General features: G+C 43.5%; 2 protein-coding genes across 2 annotated transcripts; one reads left to right on the top strand and one right to left on the bottom strand.

Moving 5' to 3' along the window:
- The first annotated feature begins 7,617 nt into the window (after positions 1-7,617).
- Positions 7,618-10,508, top strand: LOC142884567 (C5a anaphylatoxin chemotactic receptor 1). Its single transcript, XM_076020294.1, has 2 exons — positions 7,618-8,072; positions 8,705-10,508. The coding sequence occupies exons 1-2, from the start codon at positions 7,896-7,898 to the stop codon at positions 9,659-9,661; spliced, it is 1,134 nt and encodes a 377-aa protein (XP_075876409.1). The 5' UTR covers positions 7,618-7,895; the 3' UTR covers positions 9,662-10,508.
- A 204-nt stretch (positions 10,509-10,712) lies between these two features.
- Positions 10,713-15,663, bottom strand: cenpq (centromere protein Q). The gene is made up of 9 exons (XM_076020280.1): positions 15,295-15,663; positions 14,994-15,143; positions 14,857-14,923; positions 14,610-14,715; positions 13,984-14,052; positions 13,779-13,908; positions 13,451-13,570; positions 11,339-11,413; positions 10,713-11,012 (listed from the first exon to the last, which is right to left on the bottom strand). Exons 2-9 carry the CDS (start codon positions 15,093-15,095, stop codon positions 10,854-10,856), a joined length of 828 nt encoding a protein of 275 aa, XP_075876395.1. The 5' UTR covers positions 15,096-15,143; positions 15,295-15,663; the 3' UTR covers positions 10,713-10,853.
- Positions 15,664-16,206: the final 543 nt, after the last annotated feature.

The following is a 16,206-nucleotide window of genomic DNA, read 5'->3' as shown; positions in this document are numbered from 1 at the left end:
CTAAAGCTACACAAATGACGGCTGAGCTGCACATTAAAATGTGCGTGTTTCTCCCTGGAAGAGCCTGTGTTGCCAGTACAAAGCAACCGCAGCGTGTCTTGTGAACGTTGCTGCTTTCAGCTGCAGGTTTTAATGAATGTTGATTTAACAGGGAATGCTGACACAGAGGTATTTCTTAAAATGCTAAAACATGCATCTTTTCTTCACTTTGCCGAAAGAAAAAGAAAAACTTTGGACATGCAAACCATCGGATGCTTTTCACTGATTTTATTTTCTGAAATGTCAGCTTATATTTACAAAACAGATGCAGATGTTGAACCAAATTCAAAACATTTATAAAAGAATAATCATGGTGTCACTTTCCTACTATAGTTTCTTATTCATTTGCTCGTGTACATATTTTATGTCTTCTCTTAGTGTACCCTTACACAGTAACAAACAAGAGCATCGCTGCGTGTTGTATGGAATACATTTTTTTTTCTCACTCCAATGAAATGTGCCTCTGGAATTTCTTTTCTCATACTTACTGGCTGTGAATTCAGAGAGCACTAAACACTGTTGCAGAATACCTTTCCAACGCCAGCCTTAGACACAAAATGGTCAGCTGACCTCACAAAAGTAAATCAAAGTCTGTGCTAGCATTTGGCTCATGGTTGATGATGCAGTAAGCCTCAAAATGATGCTATAGGTGGAGTAAATGCAATTTCTTTTTTTTTTTCTTTTTTTTTTGATGATGAACAATTTAAAGCACAGTTTTCCTAAAGAACAGAAGTACTTTGTTATTCCCAGATTGGTCCAGAGTCTTGCAATATCCGCACGATGAGCCCGGTGTTTGCATGCGGCATGGCAATGGCTGCGTGAGGTTTCCCAGGGTGAAGCTAATGCTAACATGTTAGGTGTCTGATCAGGAATAACCCCTATCACGATTAGCATTAACCTCAACCTGGGACAGCGCTGGAAGGATGTGTCCTCGGCCACATGTTCACTCCACCGTTCGTGAAGTAGACAATGACCTGCAGATGGCGACAGAGAGACACTGGTGAGCGACTCGGACGCGGGAAGGTGCAGGCGCTGCGGCATCACTTCGTCACTGGGTGTTTTAGCCTCAATCTATATCACAATTTCAGTATTGTTTAAATTATTGTATTTACACAAAACTAGTACTTTTCATTTCGGATTATAAGGAAGAATATTCTTTAACTCAATTAGTATAACCTCGAAAATGTCACTTTTTGTGTTAAAAAAAAAAAAAAAAAAAAAAAACAGTTGATTTTGCCAAACACATTTATGCGCTTCATTTTCAAAAACAGAACGCAACAAACTCTTCAACTACTCTGTATAGTTTTGTTTTTTGTAATTCCCACTCTGCATTATTAGAAGCAGCAAGCAGATTCCTTTAGACCTGAAGAGCCGACTACAACGAATTCCTATTGACGTCAGAGAGGCCGCGGCAACCCGGAGCCACGCTGCTGGTGAGGCCCTGTATCTCTCATCTCTCCCCTCCAACGTTTGAAGTTGTAACAGGATGTAATAAGCTGCCGTTGCGCGTCGCCTCGAGTGGAGGATCACAGCGCTGATCTAAGTCAATGTGTTGTCAGGAAGTGGACGAGTGTTTGTTTGTGTTGTAGCTACTGACCTGGACCCCAGGGACACCGCTCATGCCTTCTCTCCACCTCCGTATATGTCTCTGCATCTCTCCCCGATTGAACATTAACCAAGTGTGTTGGCGCTCAAGTGTTTTATATACCGTTGGCTGTGTGACTCATGTGAAATCCCCTCCGAGCAGAATGACTCTCACTCACTAAAAGCACAATTGAAACGCAGGAGATTGGCCTCTATGTAAACGCAGCCCACAGATGTGAGACTATATTATTAATTTCTTGGATTTTTTTTTCTTTTTTTTCTTTTTTTTTTTTTTCTTCTTCTTCGTATTTGCCCTGTGGCAGCAGTGTTGACATTACTGGGCAGGAGTTTACGGCACTGATTTGCCAGGAATCTGATAAAGTTGGGGCTTTTTTATTTTCGTTTTGTTTTTTGTTTGTTTGTTCTTTTGTTCTTTTGTTGTTGTTTTTTTAAACAAATATTAAGAGGACGAGGAAGAAGAATAAACCTTTATTAGTCCCGCATTGGGGAACTGCAGGTTTTAGCAGCAGCAGGAATTATGGATTTAAAAAATATATATATAGAAAGAATAAATAATAAGAATTAAAAATGAGGAAAAACACAATTTCCAATATAACCAAAGACCGCATTTACATAAGTACTTGTGCATGCATGCAATAGTATCAAGTCCGGTTGGTGGAGCCGTTCATGGGAGAAGCATTTGTTATGGAATCTAATAGCTGCAGTAAGGAAGGACCTGATACTTTCTTTCCCACACACTTTGGGTGCTGATAGAGCCCTTCCATCACAGAGTGGTACTGTCACCAAAGCCAAACTATTCAAACTTTTTGTGTTGTCCTTTCACAAATGTCAACCAGGTAGTGACATTATAGGTCGATTCGTATGAATCGTTTCAATTCATTATATTATCAGCTAGCAGTGTAAGTTTCATAGATGGAAATTCTAATTCAAAACTTTTTTAGCATTTATGAAAAATATCTCAGTTTTGTGCAAAATGTCATGTTTCTTTCCACCACTGAGAGAGATGTGTCACTGACACAGTGCAGTGAGCTGTATACTGAGGGGATTCCAGCAGTGAGCGGAAAGCTTAAATGAAAGGAATATGGAAGAGTGGCAAGGGGAAAAAAAACTTGCGTTAAAGTGTCGTTTATTCCCAGCCGCAATTTCCCTCCAGTGACACTCATCATGAGTTGGCAGTTCCTGACCCCAAATGTATCTGTGTCAGGTGCATGTGCCACTTTTTTCCGGCAATAGTTGCACATGCTCTTTTTGAAGAGGCAAAGATGACGCTTGCCACGATAAGCAAAAAGACAAAAGACAAAGATGAATTCATCTATATTTTTATATATATATATGGTTTTCAATTTTGAGGGCGGAAAATAGCACTATATCCCCATCGAACCCACCAACAAGCTGGGGGAGAATTAACTCAGGAGGGATTGGGGGGCTTGTTTGAACAAAGACACTATGAGGCTACCTGAGTTCTACCGTGTGATCTGGCTCAGTGCGGCCCAGTTCAGAAATAACTGTTAAATCCCAAGGAGGGTGTAACCTCAACATAAAATGTTCTGCTTGCTGGAAACACAACAAGCCTGTTTATATTTTTGTTCCGTTTTCTCTTTTCTAGTTTTTCAAGGATCTCAGCAAAGTGAAGGAGTTTCAGGGCGAGCGAGCCCCTTGTGAAGCAGCCAGGAGTGGTTTTACAAGCAACGCAGGAGGAAGTTCATAAAGCCCCAATCTTTGGACGCTCACGTGAAACATCAGTTGAGGATCGTTGAGTTCGAGCCGAGATGTCCTCCAGTGAGGGAGAGGCCGAAACGTTGCCTCGCGCCTTCTCTTACTGTATAACTCAAGCCTTTTCTTACCAAGCCACTCGGGGCAATAGCACAATATGACTGTGGCCAGTTGTGATATGACCTGGAGTTCTGTCGTGTGAGGTCTGTTAGACAGTTATGGGAGTGTCGCAGGGACTGCGGGGAATTTGAACAAGACCACCCCAACCCCCTTTTTTTTCGCAGAATGACTCCTTGTTCTATATCATTGCATTGCATCACATCCTGCTAACATGCATTAGCGTCAGTCTGACCCGGTGCCACCCCATCTACTCTCACCTCTAATTTCGGGAAGGAAGGGGAGGTGCGGAGTCAGGGGGTAGCCCCTCCCAATTTCATATGAGTCAGTTGGCAAAGAGTAAAAAGAAAGCGTCTCGTCAATGTGGCAGTCAAGATGAAGCTGAACAGGCTTGAAAGAGTAGGTGGGGGAATGAAATGCACGGCGGGACAGCCCCCTTTCCCACTCAGCCACTTTGCATTCTGGAAATTCTCAATCGACCACACACAGTCCTTCATTTCTCTGAGTTCGACATTCTCCGCTAGTTTTTAAATTATTAAAACTAGTCTGATTAATGGGTTTCTGTTTTCAACCTCAGAGGAGGTTCATGTCTCGCCTTTTCACCTGGAGCCTACGCGCTGGATTCAGGGCACTGAAGCAGCGGCCTGCTGTTCAGCTGCCAGGGTGGGAAAGAAGACGACGCTTTCATTTGGAAAAAAGAAAGAAAAAAAAAACGATTTCATGTAAATACATCAGTGTGAAAGTTTGTCCCTTAGAGGAATTGTATGAGACAGACAGGCAGACTTTCCTTTTCATCCTGTCGGTACTGTACAAATGTTTCTGTCTGGCTTTTTTTTTTTTTTTTTTTTTTTCCACGTAGGCCACCTGAGGCTGCGACGTCAGCTCTTCCTGCCAGGTGTGGGCTGCGCATCCGACACAGACACACAGCTGATCTGACGGGTCTGCGTCTCCAGCCGCTGTCGCCGTGTGCTCTCAGAGTGTGTTGGTGACGGATGTGGCTTCCAGAGGCGTTATCAAAACCTTTTAAAGGAACAATACAAGTTTTCTTGACTGATATCAGGGTCAGACCTCAATAAACTTTAGTTCTCCGCTCACACTCTTGCCGTTATTTCTGCAAATACTCTTGGTTTACCCACATCAAAACCACAACATCTAAAATTAGCAGGTTTAAAAGGAAGTGTGTGAGCGTTTCAGAGGTGGAAATACCAATGATGATTCAATCTCTCAAATCGACTTTAAATATTGCCGTGCTCTTTCGTTCCCTTTTTTTGTTGATTCGTTGCAATGTTTTCGAACCAGTCGATCTTCTAAATATCTAACACCCACATTCAAAGCCAGAAATGCATGCGAGAAGGTATTAACAAATACGTAAATTGATTAAATATTTGATGCTAAAGCAATGTAGGTAGCAAAATAGAATGTGCTTTGTTTTTTGTTTTGGTGTGTGTGTGTGTGTGTGTGTGTGTGTGTGTGTGTGTGTGTGTGTGTGTGTGTTTCATTACTCTGACATGAATATCTCAGCAAAAGAGAAAGTGCAAAAAAATTGTTCTTTTTTTATGGTGTTGGTATATTGAGCTTTATGATTTTAAGACGATATCGGTTTTTATTTCTCAAGCTGTCTTTTTCTTTGATGGTTATTTGTACAATGTATTGGATCCATCATCAACAATTATGTAGTTATCTTATTTACAAATGAAACACGTGTAGGAAATGTATGCACAGAAGCGAAATACTTCCTTGTTTGTCTACTGACACTGTTGTATGTACATCAGCCCTATAACTATGTCACTTTTTTCAGTTCTCTAAAAGAAATAGATGTGAATGACTAAGAAAAACGTATTGTGCAACAAAAAAAAAAGGGATTTTTTTTTTTTTTTTTTTTTTTTTAAATCAAATGTCCCCGAGGCATGAACCGAGAGCTGAAAAATCCCCTTGAATGACGCGCTTGTCAACAGATGAATCCTTATGGCTGTGATGTGGCCGCCTGCGTCCCTGCGCCCGTGAGCCATGGAAACACAAGATACCAGTCGCACTAGCGCAGTGTTCGCCACAAGGTGCAGCGCTTCCATCTAGTGGTTGAGGGTAATCACTGCAGACCGCATTCATCTCCGCTCGGACCTCAGATTGCGGATTTGGCGGGAAAGCGGGAACAAAAAGTCTTTCCAGCAGTTGCAACTCTGCCGAGGCTGAAGTGTGCAAAAACCAACATGTTATCTAGAGTCATGACTGACTTGGACATGCTCTCCATCATCCCAAATTCCCGGGGAATTCTAGCAAACCCATACTTTGAGGGGGAACATCTATCTGCACCTAAAATAGCGAGTTTGTGGTTTCCTTTATTTAATAATATGACCGAATGCTCTCTGTGTGGGAGGATGTCAGAATACCCAGAGAGAACTCACGCAGACACAGGGAGAACGTGCAAACATCACACAGGAAACCATCATGGTGCGAGACAGTAAGAACAACCTTGCAAGTCAGAACAGGACACACAATTATCTATATATTTATATAATTATCGGTGTCTATTTAACTAATAAGCAGGGCTTGAGGTTAATTTCAACTCCCTCAAACACTGAGGCCGAGGCTGCTAGAGGTCGACACTAACAGAGAGAACACAATGCAATGGAAGAAGGGAAGAAGGAAGAGAGAGTAGATGCCATGTGATGAACTGGAGACCCGTCCAGGGTGTCACCCTGCCTTCACCCCATGATAGCTGGGATAGACTCCAGCAGTCCCAGCAACCATGAGTGTAAGAAAGCAGGTATGGAAAATGAATGGATGGATGGATGGATGGATGGATGGATGGATGAAAAAAGGCAGAAGCACTTTTTAATTTTTATTATTTTATTTTTTTTAATGAACTTTTCACTTTCATTCAGCATCTTAATGGCCGAAGGTTTGAAGGATTCAGAGTTGCGATTGTCTTTTCTGAGAGGAGGCAGATATTGCCGGGCTGAAGACTGTGAAGAGTGACGGCCCACAAGACAGGATGTGGTTTTGGGGCTTAATAATATTTTTGTACTTCTGAAGAACTCTTTTCCCCCAGAGAGAGATAATGATGCTTTGCTTGACTCCAATGAGTTTGGAGGGGATGTCAGCAGCACTGTTGAGGCTTTTCTTGTCTTTCAATGTTTACAGACATGTCCTGTCATCAACAAATAACGTCTTTATTACACTTTGTTTAGACACGGTGCACAAATAATTGGTGATGTGAAAATAGGAGGGTAAACATTTAAATAAAGTGTTCAACTGTGTAAAGTCTGGGATGAGTTTTTCGCTTTTGTTTTGTTCTGTTTTTCAATGGTTTGAACGCATTGTAAGATTTCCAAGCTTTCACGTGTGACTCGAGCCGTTTCCGATGGCAGCGGGCAAAGTCTGCTCAAATTTAAGGGAGACGTATCATTGCTTGGTATAAAGGGCAGAAGATCTTTATGAGACTCGGAGAAATGTTTTACAAGGGGTGTGTTGCAATCACACAGGAAAGAGAGCAAGAGGGAGGGAGAGATTTTTTTTCTTTTCTTACAACAGCAGCGCTGACACTCCCCCTCGGCCTTATCTCAGGCTCCACTGCACTGCACCCTGGAGCACGGCTAACAGCACACAGGTAAGAGGCAAAATCCTGAACTGGGCATCTAGAAGTACTGCAATCTGGCCATTTTGCTACAGTAACGTGTGAGTTCTCCATCTTTTTTAGCAATTTTCTTTTTTTGCTTTTGATTTTTAGAAACCCACAGTTTGTCGTAGACTTTGATAGAGATTTGCTTCTCCCTTGGAATGGAAACGAAAGTAGGTGTGATTATTAACCCTTGTTTGCTGTAAAGCGGTAAAGCAGCAGTAGAAACACATTTCTCATCTCGCATACCAGCTGGTTAAAAAGCAGCTGCGACAAACCAAGCTACCCAATAGATATTAACGAGATGTGGGTTTAGCATATACTTATACATATGTATGTATGCATGTATGTATGTATGTATGTATGTATACATATATATATATATATATATATATATACATATATATGTATACATACATACGCATATATTTGTTTATGGTTTTTTAGTCACTGTGTCACTCAAAGGATTTTTTTTTCATACTTTTTTGTAAAGGAAGGACACAAAGGAAGGAAGTCTGTGGTGTGTGATATGGACATATGCATGTCTTGCTTTAAGGAAACTTGTACATGTGAAATTCATACTCCAGTCTGTGCAGTTGTTGAATAACATCCGGTGGCAGCCAGTGGCGAGACCTCTTGGTGGCATCTTTCCACTTAAAAAAAAAAAAGGAAACAGTCCTGACCTGTACGCCTCACCTCATGTCTTGTGTGTGTGTGTGTGTGTGTGTGTGTGTGTGTGTGTGTGTGTGTGTGTGTGTGTGTGTGTTTGTTGTGTTTTTCAACTTATCTACAGCGTGTCATCAACATGATGGACTCCATCAATCACACACAAGTCCCTTCATACACTGTGACCCCATTGGTTCTTGGACTCAACAGCTCCGTCAGTCCAAGCAGCTTTCTCAGCTCCGTCAGCTCCGTCAGCTCCGTCCAGTCAGATGTATCCCGGGGAATCCAAATCACTGTCACTCTGATCATCTTTCTGGTGAGATTGCTGATATTTCAAACCCTCTCACACGGCCAAACCAGCTGGTGTTCTTTGAGGAGAAAAGGCCAGGAACCGTGATCAGGATGTACCTGCAGCAAAGACAGGAACTAGCCCAATTTGTGGCAAAACTGGCTTTTTTGACTGCTGACTGGCCACCGGCAAGTGTTCAGCAATGCATGTTCTGCCTCTCTGTGTTGTTTTGAACTTGCTTCAATGGTAGTGAAGAACTGACAGGCATCAAAGATATAGTAGATTAGTTCTCTTGATTGTTGCAACAGCCAAAAAGCAAACGCAGCATGTGTGGTTGCAACTCTGCGCTGCAGTGTCAGTGGCCAGGTCTCTCCGGGAAAATAAATTCTCACATCTCAAATTCTGTATCTAAAATCAGCGTTACCATAACTGCACTACTATTGGTATAGGTTTGTAAAGACGAGCGAAATTTCCAATCAAACACTCTGCACCCAACAATCACCAGCTCGCAGTTGCTGTTTGTTGCTACAAGTTCTTTACCCCAACCATGGCCACAATGTGGAAGTGGAACTACTTTTTTTTTTTTTTTTTTTTTAAATTGTCTTGTTTTTGCTTTCACACCTTTCCAGCCAAACTTTGTTTTCCCTGTGCTACCTCAGGTGGGAGTCCCTCTGAACGGGCTGGTGGTTTGGGCCCTGGGATGCCGCGGCCGGCGCCACCTGGTGCGAAGGGGCAGCACTGCGGAGACGCGTGCGGCCAACACCTTTCGTGTCTACGTGCTCAACCTGGCCGTGGCCGACCTGGTGCTCCTCGTGCGCACGCCCATCATGCTGGGCTACGTGGCTCACAACTACAGCTGGCCCTTCGGCCGCGTCTTCTGCTACATGATCATGTTCCTGCGAAGCCTGGGCCTGTACGCCTCCGCCTTCCTGCTGTGCGCCGTGTCCCTGGAGCGCTGCCTGTGCCTGCTGAAGCCCGTGTGGGCCGCACTGCGGCGCCCCCCGTGGGCTGTTCCGCTTGTGTGCGGCATCCTGTGGCTGATAGCCACCGCTTTGTCGATGCCCTACCTGGCCAGCGCCGTCCTCATGGAGGTGAACAACACCTACCAGTGTGTGGAGAGCGGCTCGTTCAACATGCCGCTGTTCGTCATGGAGACAGTTGCCGGATTCATTTTGCCACTGCTGGTTTTCTTGGGGAGCAACATTGCAGTTTTGTTCAAGGTCAAACAAGCGGTGCCCTCGACGCCATCCACCTCCCACGCTCCGAGCAGCCGAAGGATGACCAGGATGTACCAGGTCCTCTTTGTCACCATGCTCCTCTTCCTCACCTGCTGGGTGCCTTATTTTGTGTGCCGGTTCCTACGGGTCCTAGCCTTGGATCGGGACGAACTGGAGACGCTGTCCAAGAATGCAGGTCTAGCGGCGTATATATCTTTGTTCCTCGTGTACATCAAGAGCGGCCTTAACCCAGTGCTGTACGTGTTTGCGGCCCGAGGCCTCAGCCGCGCCGTGAAGGCCTCCCTGGCGTCCACCATCGAACGGCTTTTCAGCGACGAATCTGTGGACTCGATCCGAAAGAAGTCACTGAAAAGCTCTCTTGTGAACTCGCGGACATAACTGCCATTGGCGCTCGTCCGCAGCTTTTTAACGCAAAAAATGTTTTGAATTTATGCTGAAAGTTTCAGAGTGTGAAAAGGTGAAAGATTGTACTCGTCGCTGGTTGACTTCTCCATTTGCAAGGAGGCGCGAAGACTTGAATGAAAGGAAATGTTCAAGGAGCGACTGGAAAGCTAGCAAGGTTTCAGTCAAAAACATCCTTTAAGCAACGACAAAAAATGAATGTGTTCTTCCTGTGAAAGTGGTAAAAAAGTGAATGTAAAACCCTAATTTTCTATCACTCGAATGCAATATTTCCTCCAAGGGGACATTTAACTATCAATTACCAGAAATCAGAGTGTTTGCAGCAGTCGCGTCATCCGTGACATCTCGACCGTGGATCATGGATTCCTCTGCTGGCAGCTCAAGTGGAAATAGATGACTGAAGAGTGCAGAAATGTTCCCGCGTTTTGTTGCAGCACGCTGAAGGCAACACTCATCGCCAGGCACCAAAATCAAGTTCAAGAATTGTCTTGTTCTGCCTGTTGCTCTGCACAAAACACTGTGACGTTGAGCAACAGGGAACCCAGTGTTTGTTCTCGATGCCAGTTCCCTCACTCCTTCAGCCAACGTTTTGTACTTCTAGGCCCGAGGGCGTCTTAGTTTGCCTTGAGAAATGTGATGCCATGTCAGTGTGAGCTGTCACACTTGTGTTTAAACGGAGGTATGAACTTCCGAGCTTGGCTGAATTAACCCACGCATGTTGATAAGCTTTAGCGAGACTGAAAGAGAGACTGTTGAAGATATATGTCCTGTGTATTATTGTTTCATTGAATGTTGCTGTTTGAATACAATAACTGTTAAATGCAAGACGTGTTGCTGTTATCTTTCTTGCAAGGGAGGAGGAGGGGAAAAAAATGCTTGCCGTTTATATTTTTCCCTTGAAGTCGAAAAAAATCAAATCAAATCAAATCAAATCAAATCAGGTACATGGAGCTGAGTCAATTTGAATCTGAGTCTTTTGAATAATTGCACTACTGTGCTGCCGGTCAAATTATGAAGTTAGCAAAAGTTAAAGTGGGAAGGTGACTTTATTCGTATTTTCAAACACAAAACTTACATTTACAACACAACTTACTTTTTACAACATTTTCTACAAGTGAAACAAAAAAGTCATTTCAAATGATACATTCCGAAATGTCGCTCCACTGATCTAGATGGAGGCAGCGCTGACGAGCTGATCTGTGTGTCTGTGAGCCTGATGGAGGAGAGCCTGAGCGTCACGCACGGCCTCTGATGACTGCAGGACCCTCCCCAGTTTCTGGGCAATGGCCTTTGAGTCACTTTCTGATAATTTTCTTCTCATCTGCGCCTGACCAAAAAGAAAAAAAAAAGAAAAGAAAATTCAAAGCGATTTTGTAAACGAAACATCTTGGTTTTGTAAAGTGTCAGGTAAAATAAAGGCAAGGTTTCGTCACATGGCTGTGGGTGACCACAGAAAAACACACAAAATGTTGTTTTGTGATGTTTTTACATCACATTTGACAGAAATTGCACCACTGGCCAGGAACACGCATCAACCTTCCTCTTCCACAGAAGAGGAAGTGCAGACGCAACAATAAGGAAGGAATGTTTCTGACAGTGAAAACTCATGCACACAGTATCTTTGAATGTCTTCGATTCCCCTTTCATGCTCACCTCCAGAGTGACTTCATTCTCCTGCGGGGGCAGGACGCACAGGTTGAGCGCTGATAGTTTTGATGCTTGCAAGAGCTGTGGGACCATAGGAGCAGGAGGAGAAGAAGAAAGGATGCCTGAGTCATTTGTCCTTATCTTTAATAGTTGAGGGGGTGAGTTGAAACACTTCCTGTGCTCATTGTTCAAAGAAAAGTTTCTCAATAATGAAAAAGCAGCTGGAAGAGAGCCAGCAAATTGACCGCGATGACGGCGTACACACCTCACAGTGACGGATAGCTGATTGGAGTTGGCTCAATAAACTATGAGTGCATTTCTTTTTTGGAGTTAACCACATGCACTACCACGGTCGGAGGTAACTTGAATGGAGCCCAGATTAGCGCAGTCATGTAACAATTAGCCCCATTAGATTCTTTTAGGAGAAAACCGCAGATGAATATGAAATACGAGAACACAAAGCTGACCAGGCATTGGAGGAAATGCCAGAGGTTAAAGGGGACCTATGATGCTTTTCCACTTTTCTGAGCTTTAAAAACTGTGACAATGTTGAGCTCTATCGTCAAACGATCTCGACATCGTCAAATAATGACGTTCATGCGTTTGGAGGTGAGCCCTGCAAATTGTTGGGCATGGTTCTAAACGCTCTGTTCACAGAGATTTTTTCAACACTGGGCACGGAATTACGTAATTGTGTGCCGGATCTCCTTTCATGGCCAAGCTCCGGCACCCTCTCGGACTGGTTCCGGCCTCCCCCGCTCTGCCCCGGAAGTGATTCCGCAATGCGCTGCTCCAAGAAAATGTTTTTTTCGGTGTCAGGGAAATTAAAAAATATAAAATAAAAAATACCGAGCGACTACCGAAGCACCAAGGACCACAACCGTCGGAGTGGAACGAACAGAGAAAATGTTGGAGGTTTGTTCAGCCTAATATGCGGATGCGATGGAACACCGGTCTGCAGCCAGACCCCTCCGGTCCGGTCGGAAACGGGAGTGAGACGGGCTCGACTCGGCCGGTCTACGACGAGAGAATAGTCAGCCACGGCAATATTTGAAAACATGTATGAGGACTGTAAGTGTATTGTGACCTCAAGCAACATTAGTTTTAAGACTACTTGCAACGTACAACCGCTGAATCGTTTTGATGAACTGTTCGCCACCACCGCTAACTCCGTGCTCTGCTTGTTATGTGTGTTGTGTTCGCTGGCAGCGAAACTGAAGAGGCAGCGATTTTGACTCGCAAGTTTCACTCCTAGATAGCGATGTTCACGCTGCCAGCATGGTAACATGGGTTGTATAGAGCTCTTCCTGCTTTGTGCTTGGTGTGGACGTAAGTTGTGCAGATATTCTTGTCTAATAATAAACAACTCTATGACTGAAGTGATCGTTTCAGCATACATATTTTCTCTGCTAGCACAGTGTTTTGATACAAATCAACAGTATGAAACGAAATCATTCTAAGCCCTATTAAAATGTCTCGCAAAAATACAAAACAAAAACACGGTCAGTAGTGAAGTAAAATATATTTCCGGGGACACGGATGGCACAAAAACGTCTGAGGGACAGAAGACTCGAAGTCAGACGGAGAACACGCAAACTACACACAGAAAGACCCTGGTTTTTTGGGGAGTTCAACCTGCAACCTTCTTGCTGTGAGGTGATGCCGCTGCAAAGAAATATCTTGCACCAATAACTCACGACACAGAATGAAAGTATCAGGTGTCAAGCTGTGGCTTGCCCGAGTACATTTTTCCCAAATAGCAGCTGGGCGGCTGCAGGGAAGCGAGCCCAACATGCCGCAGGCTGGCTGAATGGGCACGAGGCTCTTTGGTTGTTGCATTCATGAGGGCACAAGCAAATGAGGTGTGAACTACATTTCTGACAAGGAACATCACCTCTTCGGTTTTATTATCTTGTTATTATTATTTACAAAACAAAGTGGAGATTTTTAATGCAAGGTACGTTGGCGGCGCGTTGGTTTGTCCCCCTGTGAGAGTACTGACTTGCCCGGGGTGTAACCCCACCTTCACTTGAAAAACAAAACAAAAACTCAAATCTCTCCACACACACCCCCCGCCCCCCTCTCTCTCTCTCTCTCTGTGTTTGTGATGTTTCACACCTCTCCGGCTCTCTCCTCCTCTGTCTCCACCTGGTCCGTCAGCATTCTGCATTCGGCCTGCAAAGACTCAATCTCTTCCTCTAATTTCTCCAGAGTCGCAACCACAGCCTTCTGGCCCTCCTGAAAACACACAAAAAAAAACTCCATTTCTTCATTTAAATGACAGTGAATCTTGGGCACGACTTCTCAGGCAGTCGACAATATTCATTCCATCAGGTGAGTCACAACACCAAAAGACACTTAAAGCTTTCTGTTTTCTGAACAATAGTGGGTTTATCAGGCTGACAAAAGCAATGCAGGAGGCTCACTGATCAACTTCCTCTCTCACCTTCAGGGTGCTCAGAGTTGCTGTCACGGCCTCCCACTTCTTCGACTCATCCTGTTGACGACGAGAAAGACACTCCAGATTTTTTTGGATGTGTGCTGGGACTCTGAGCTTCGAACAATGTGCAAGGAATCTTCAAAAAGAAAGAAAAGTGTTTGTGAATACGACAGACTTTTAATGTCAGAAGGAGAAGAGAATTAAAGCAAACCTCTTTTTCATGATGTTAAGGTGTTCCTGAATCTCTTTCTTATCTTTTTGCTTGAAAGCAATCGTTGATCTGCAAAAAAAGGGAAAACAGATGTCTCGTTTCGTTTTTCCACTGAAACACTATCCGGCTGGAAAACATGTCACAAAGCTGGTTTCTTGAACATCACAGCAAGCCCTGTGTGCTCAAATGTAATCTACAGAGTCACCACATCACAAACAGCTAAAGCAATTGTGAGTGTTGGTTGAACAGGAAATTGGCATCGTGCATGTAAAGTTGACAAATATTGCAACAGCCTTGTGATGCCGTCACGTCATCGTGAAACAACAAAGTCTCTTTGGAATGTTTGCAGGAGCTTCTTGAATAGCACCAAGAAGTAAGGCAGTTCAGAGGGCAAAAGGGCTTCAACCTGGTACTGGCAAGGTCAACAATATAACCACTGGTGTATGTACAGGATATTAAAGTTTTTTTCCTTTTTCAAGAGTCTCTTGAACTCCACTTTATATGATCATGCAGAGCTACACTGAAAAACGTTGATGTTGAAGGTGTTGCACAGGTATTTCAAGGTCTACCTAATGGCCTGATAACTTAATGTAGCTAATAAATAGATCTTTGGGTACATTACTTACAGTATAGCCAGGTCCATCATGTTCTCCAGAGCAGAAAGACAGTTCCTTTGAATCAGCTTCAGGTTTTTCTGACTCGCGTTATTCAAGGCTGAAGTTTGTCTTTCACCTATTTATCACACACACACACAGAAGGTCCAGTGGCAATGGCAGCAGATTGCATTGTAGTGGGCGGCATCACTGTCATTTTAAAAACACACATTTCCTTTATTGTAAACAAATGAGCTTGTATACAAAGGCATGGTCTCACCTTTGGCATGAGCTGAAGGCTTCAGGTGGCTCATTTTCTTTGTCTTATTTTCCTGCAGGTCTTCATTCTAGATGGAAAGAAATATATAGGATGTACACTAGTGACCTCAGCTAAAAAGCTGAATGAGCATCTCTCACCTGCTTCCCAGCTGCTGTTTGAGTCTGATCTGATTTCCTCTTCTTCTTTTTCAGGCTGGGTAAATTGGAGGGCGGTCGGCTGGACCCACGTGCAGCCTTCATGTCTTCAAGGTAGCTGTTATAACTTCGATGGTCCCTTACAGAACCAATGGAAGAAGAAGAATGAGCTAAAACTCAGCAGGACAAACATTTTCTTTTTCTCGATACATTCAAATGTCTGTGTATGTCTCTATATTTCCGGATATTATTTCACTTTTCTTTGTAGCTGTGCCTTTAACCATACATACATTTTTTTCTTTTTTTTTTAATAGGTTGAGTGGAAGACAAGAATTGCTATTTTCCATATGACTGGGGAGGATAGAGGGGCGTGTGCGGCGATAGAAACTTTTACGACAAGGGAGACAGCTGAACGACTGACACGAGCTTGTGGGCGATTGATAGCTGTCCTAAAGATGTATAATTCTACCTTCAACACCCATTTGGTTGGTCTTCGTCATTAAAAAATAAACAATATTCAAGTACTAAAATGAGAAGGAAAACATTGGCAGTGCTAGCAGAAGTTAGCTAGCATATTTTAGTGTCAAGCACGCCGACAACGGTACGGTGGCCAGTGTTGACGTAAAAATGTGAAACGTGGAAAAATGTGAACCGCAGAGGATCAGTTTGGCCTTTGGTTACAGTAATGTGAAAGTTTTATCTTACCGATGCCACTTCGGACGGCGGAGAATGTTCGCGCTACGTTTTCAAAACAGTCCCGTCACCAGCGCGCATGCTCAAACGACCTATGACGATATACCCGGAAGTTCGTCATCTCAGGGAGTTTTTTTTCCCCCTACACAATTTAGGAAAAAAAATATAGCGGCTATAATCGTTGCTCATCATCATGAAAGCCGGCTATATATCATCGCTTACCAGTGGAACGCCGTATATATTAGCAAAGCCATAACAGTAGTCTTCTGAGAAAGAACTAGTGATGGGTTATCGCTTAAAAAGTAAAACAAAACCAAACACGCAGCACCTGCAGGGCACATTGAAACAAGACAAGCGAGACAATCTTGACAATTTTGCAATAAAACCATCTATATAATAATTTAGTTATTTAACATTTAGGCTAATACTACATACAGCGAGACAACACTTGTTGACTTTAAAAAGGCAAACCTTTCCCCATAAAATGAAATACATTGAGGTTGTCCAACTTTTTACAGCCAAT

This window comes from Nelusetta ayraudi, unplaced genomic scaffold, assembly GCF_046127955.1.
Source record: "Nelusetta ayraudi isolate G7.1 ecotype Tasmania unplaced genomic scaffold, CSIRO-AGI_Nayr_v1 ptg000002l, whole genome shotgun sequence".
NCBI lineage: Eukaryota > Metazoa > Chordata > Actinopteri > Tetraodontiformes > Monacanthidae > Nelusetta > Nelusetta ayraudi.
This window is presented reverse-complemented; position numbering and strand designations above follow the sequence as displayed.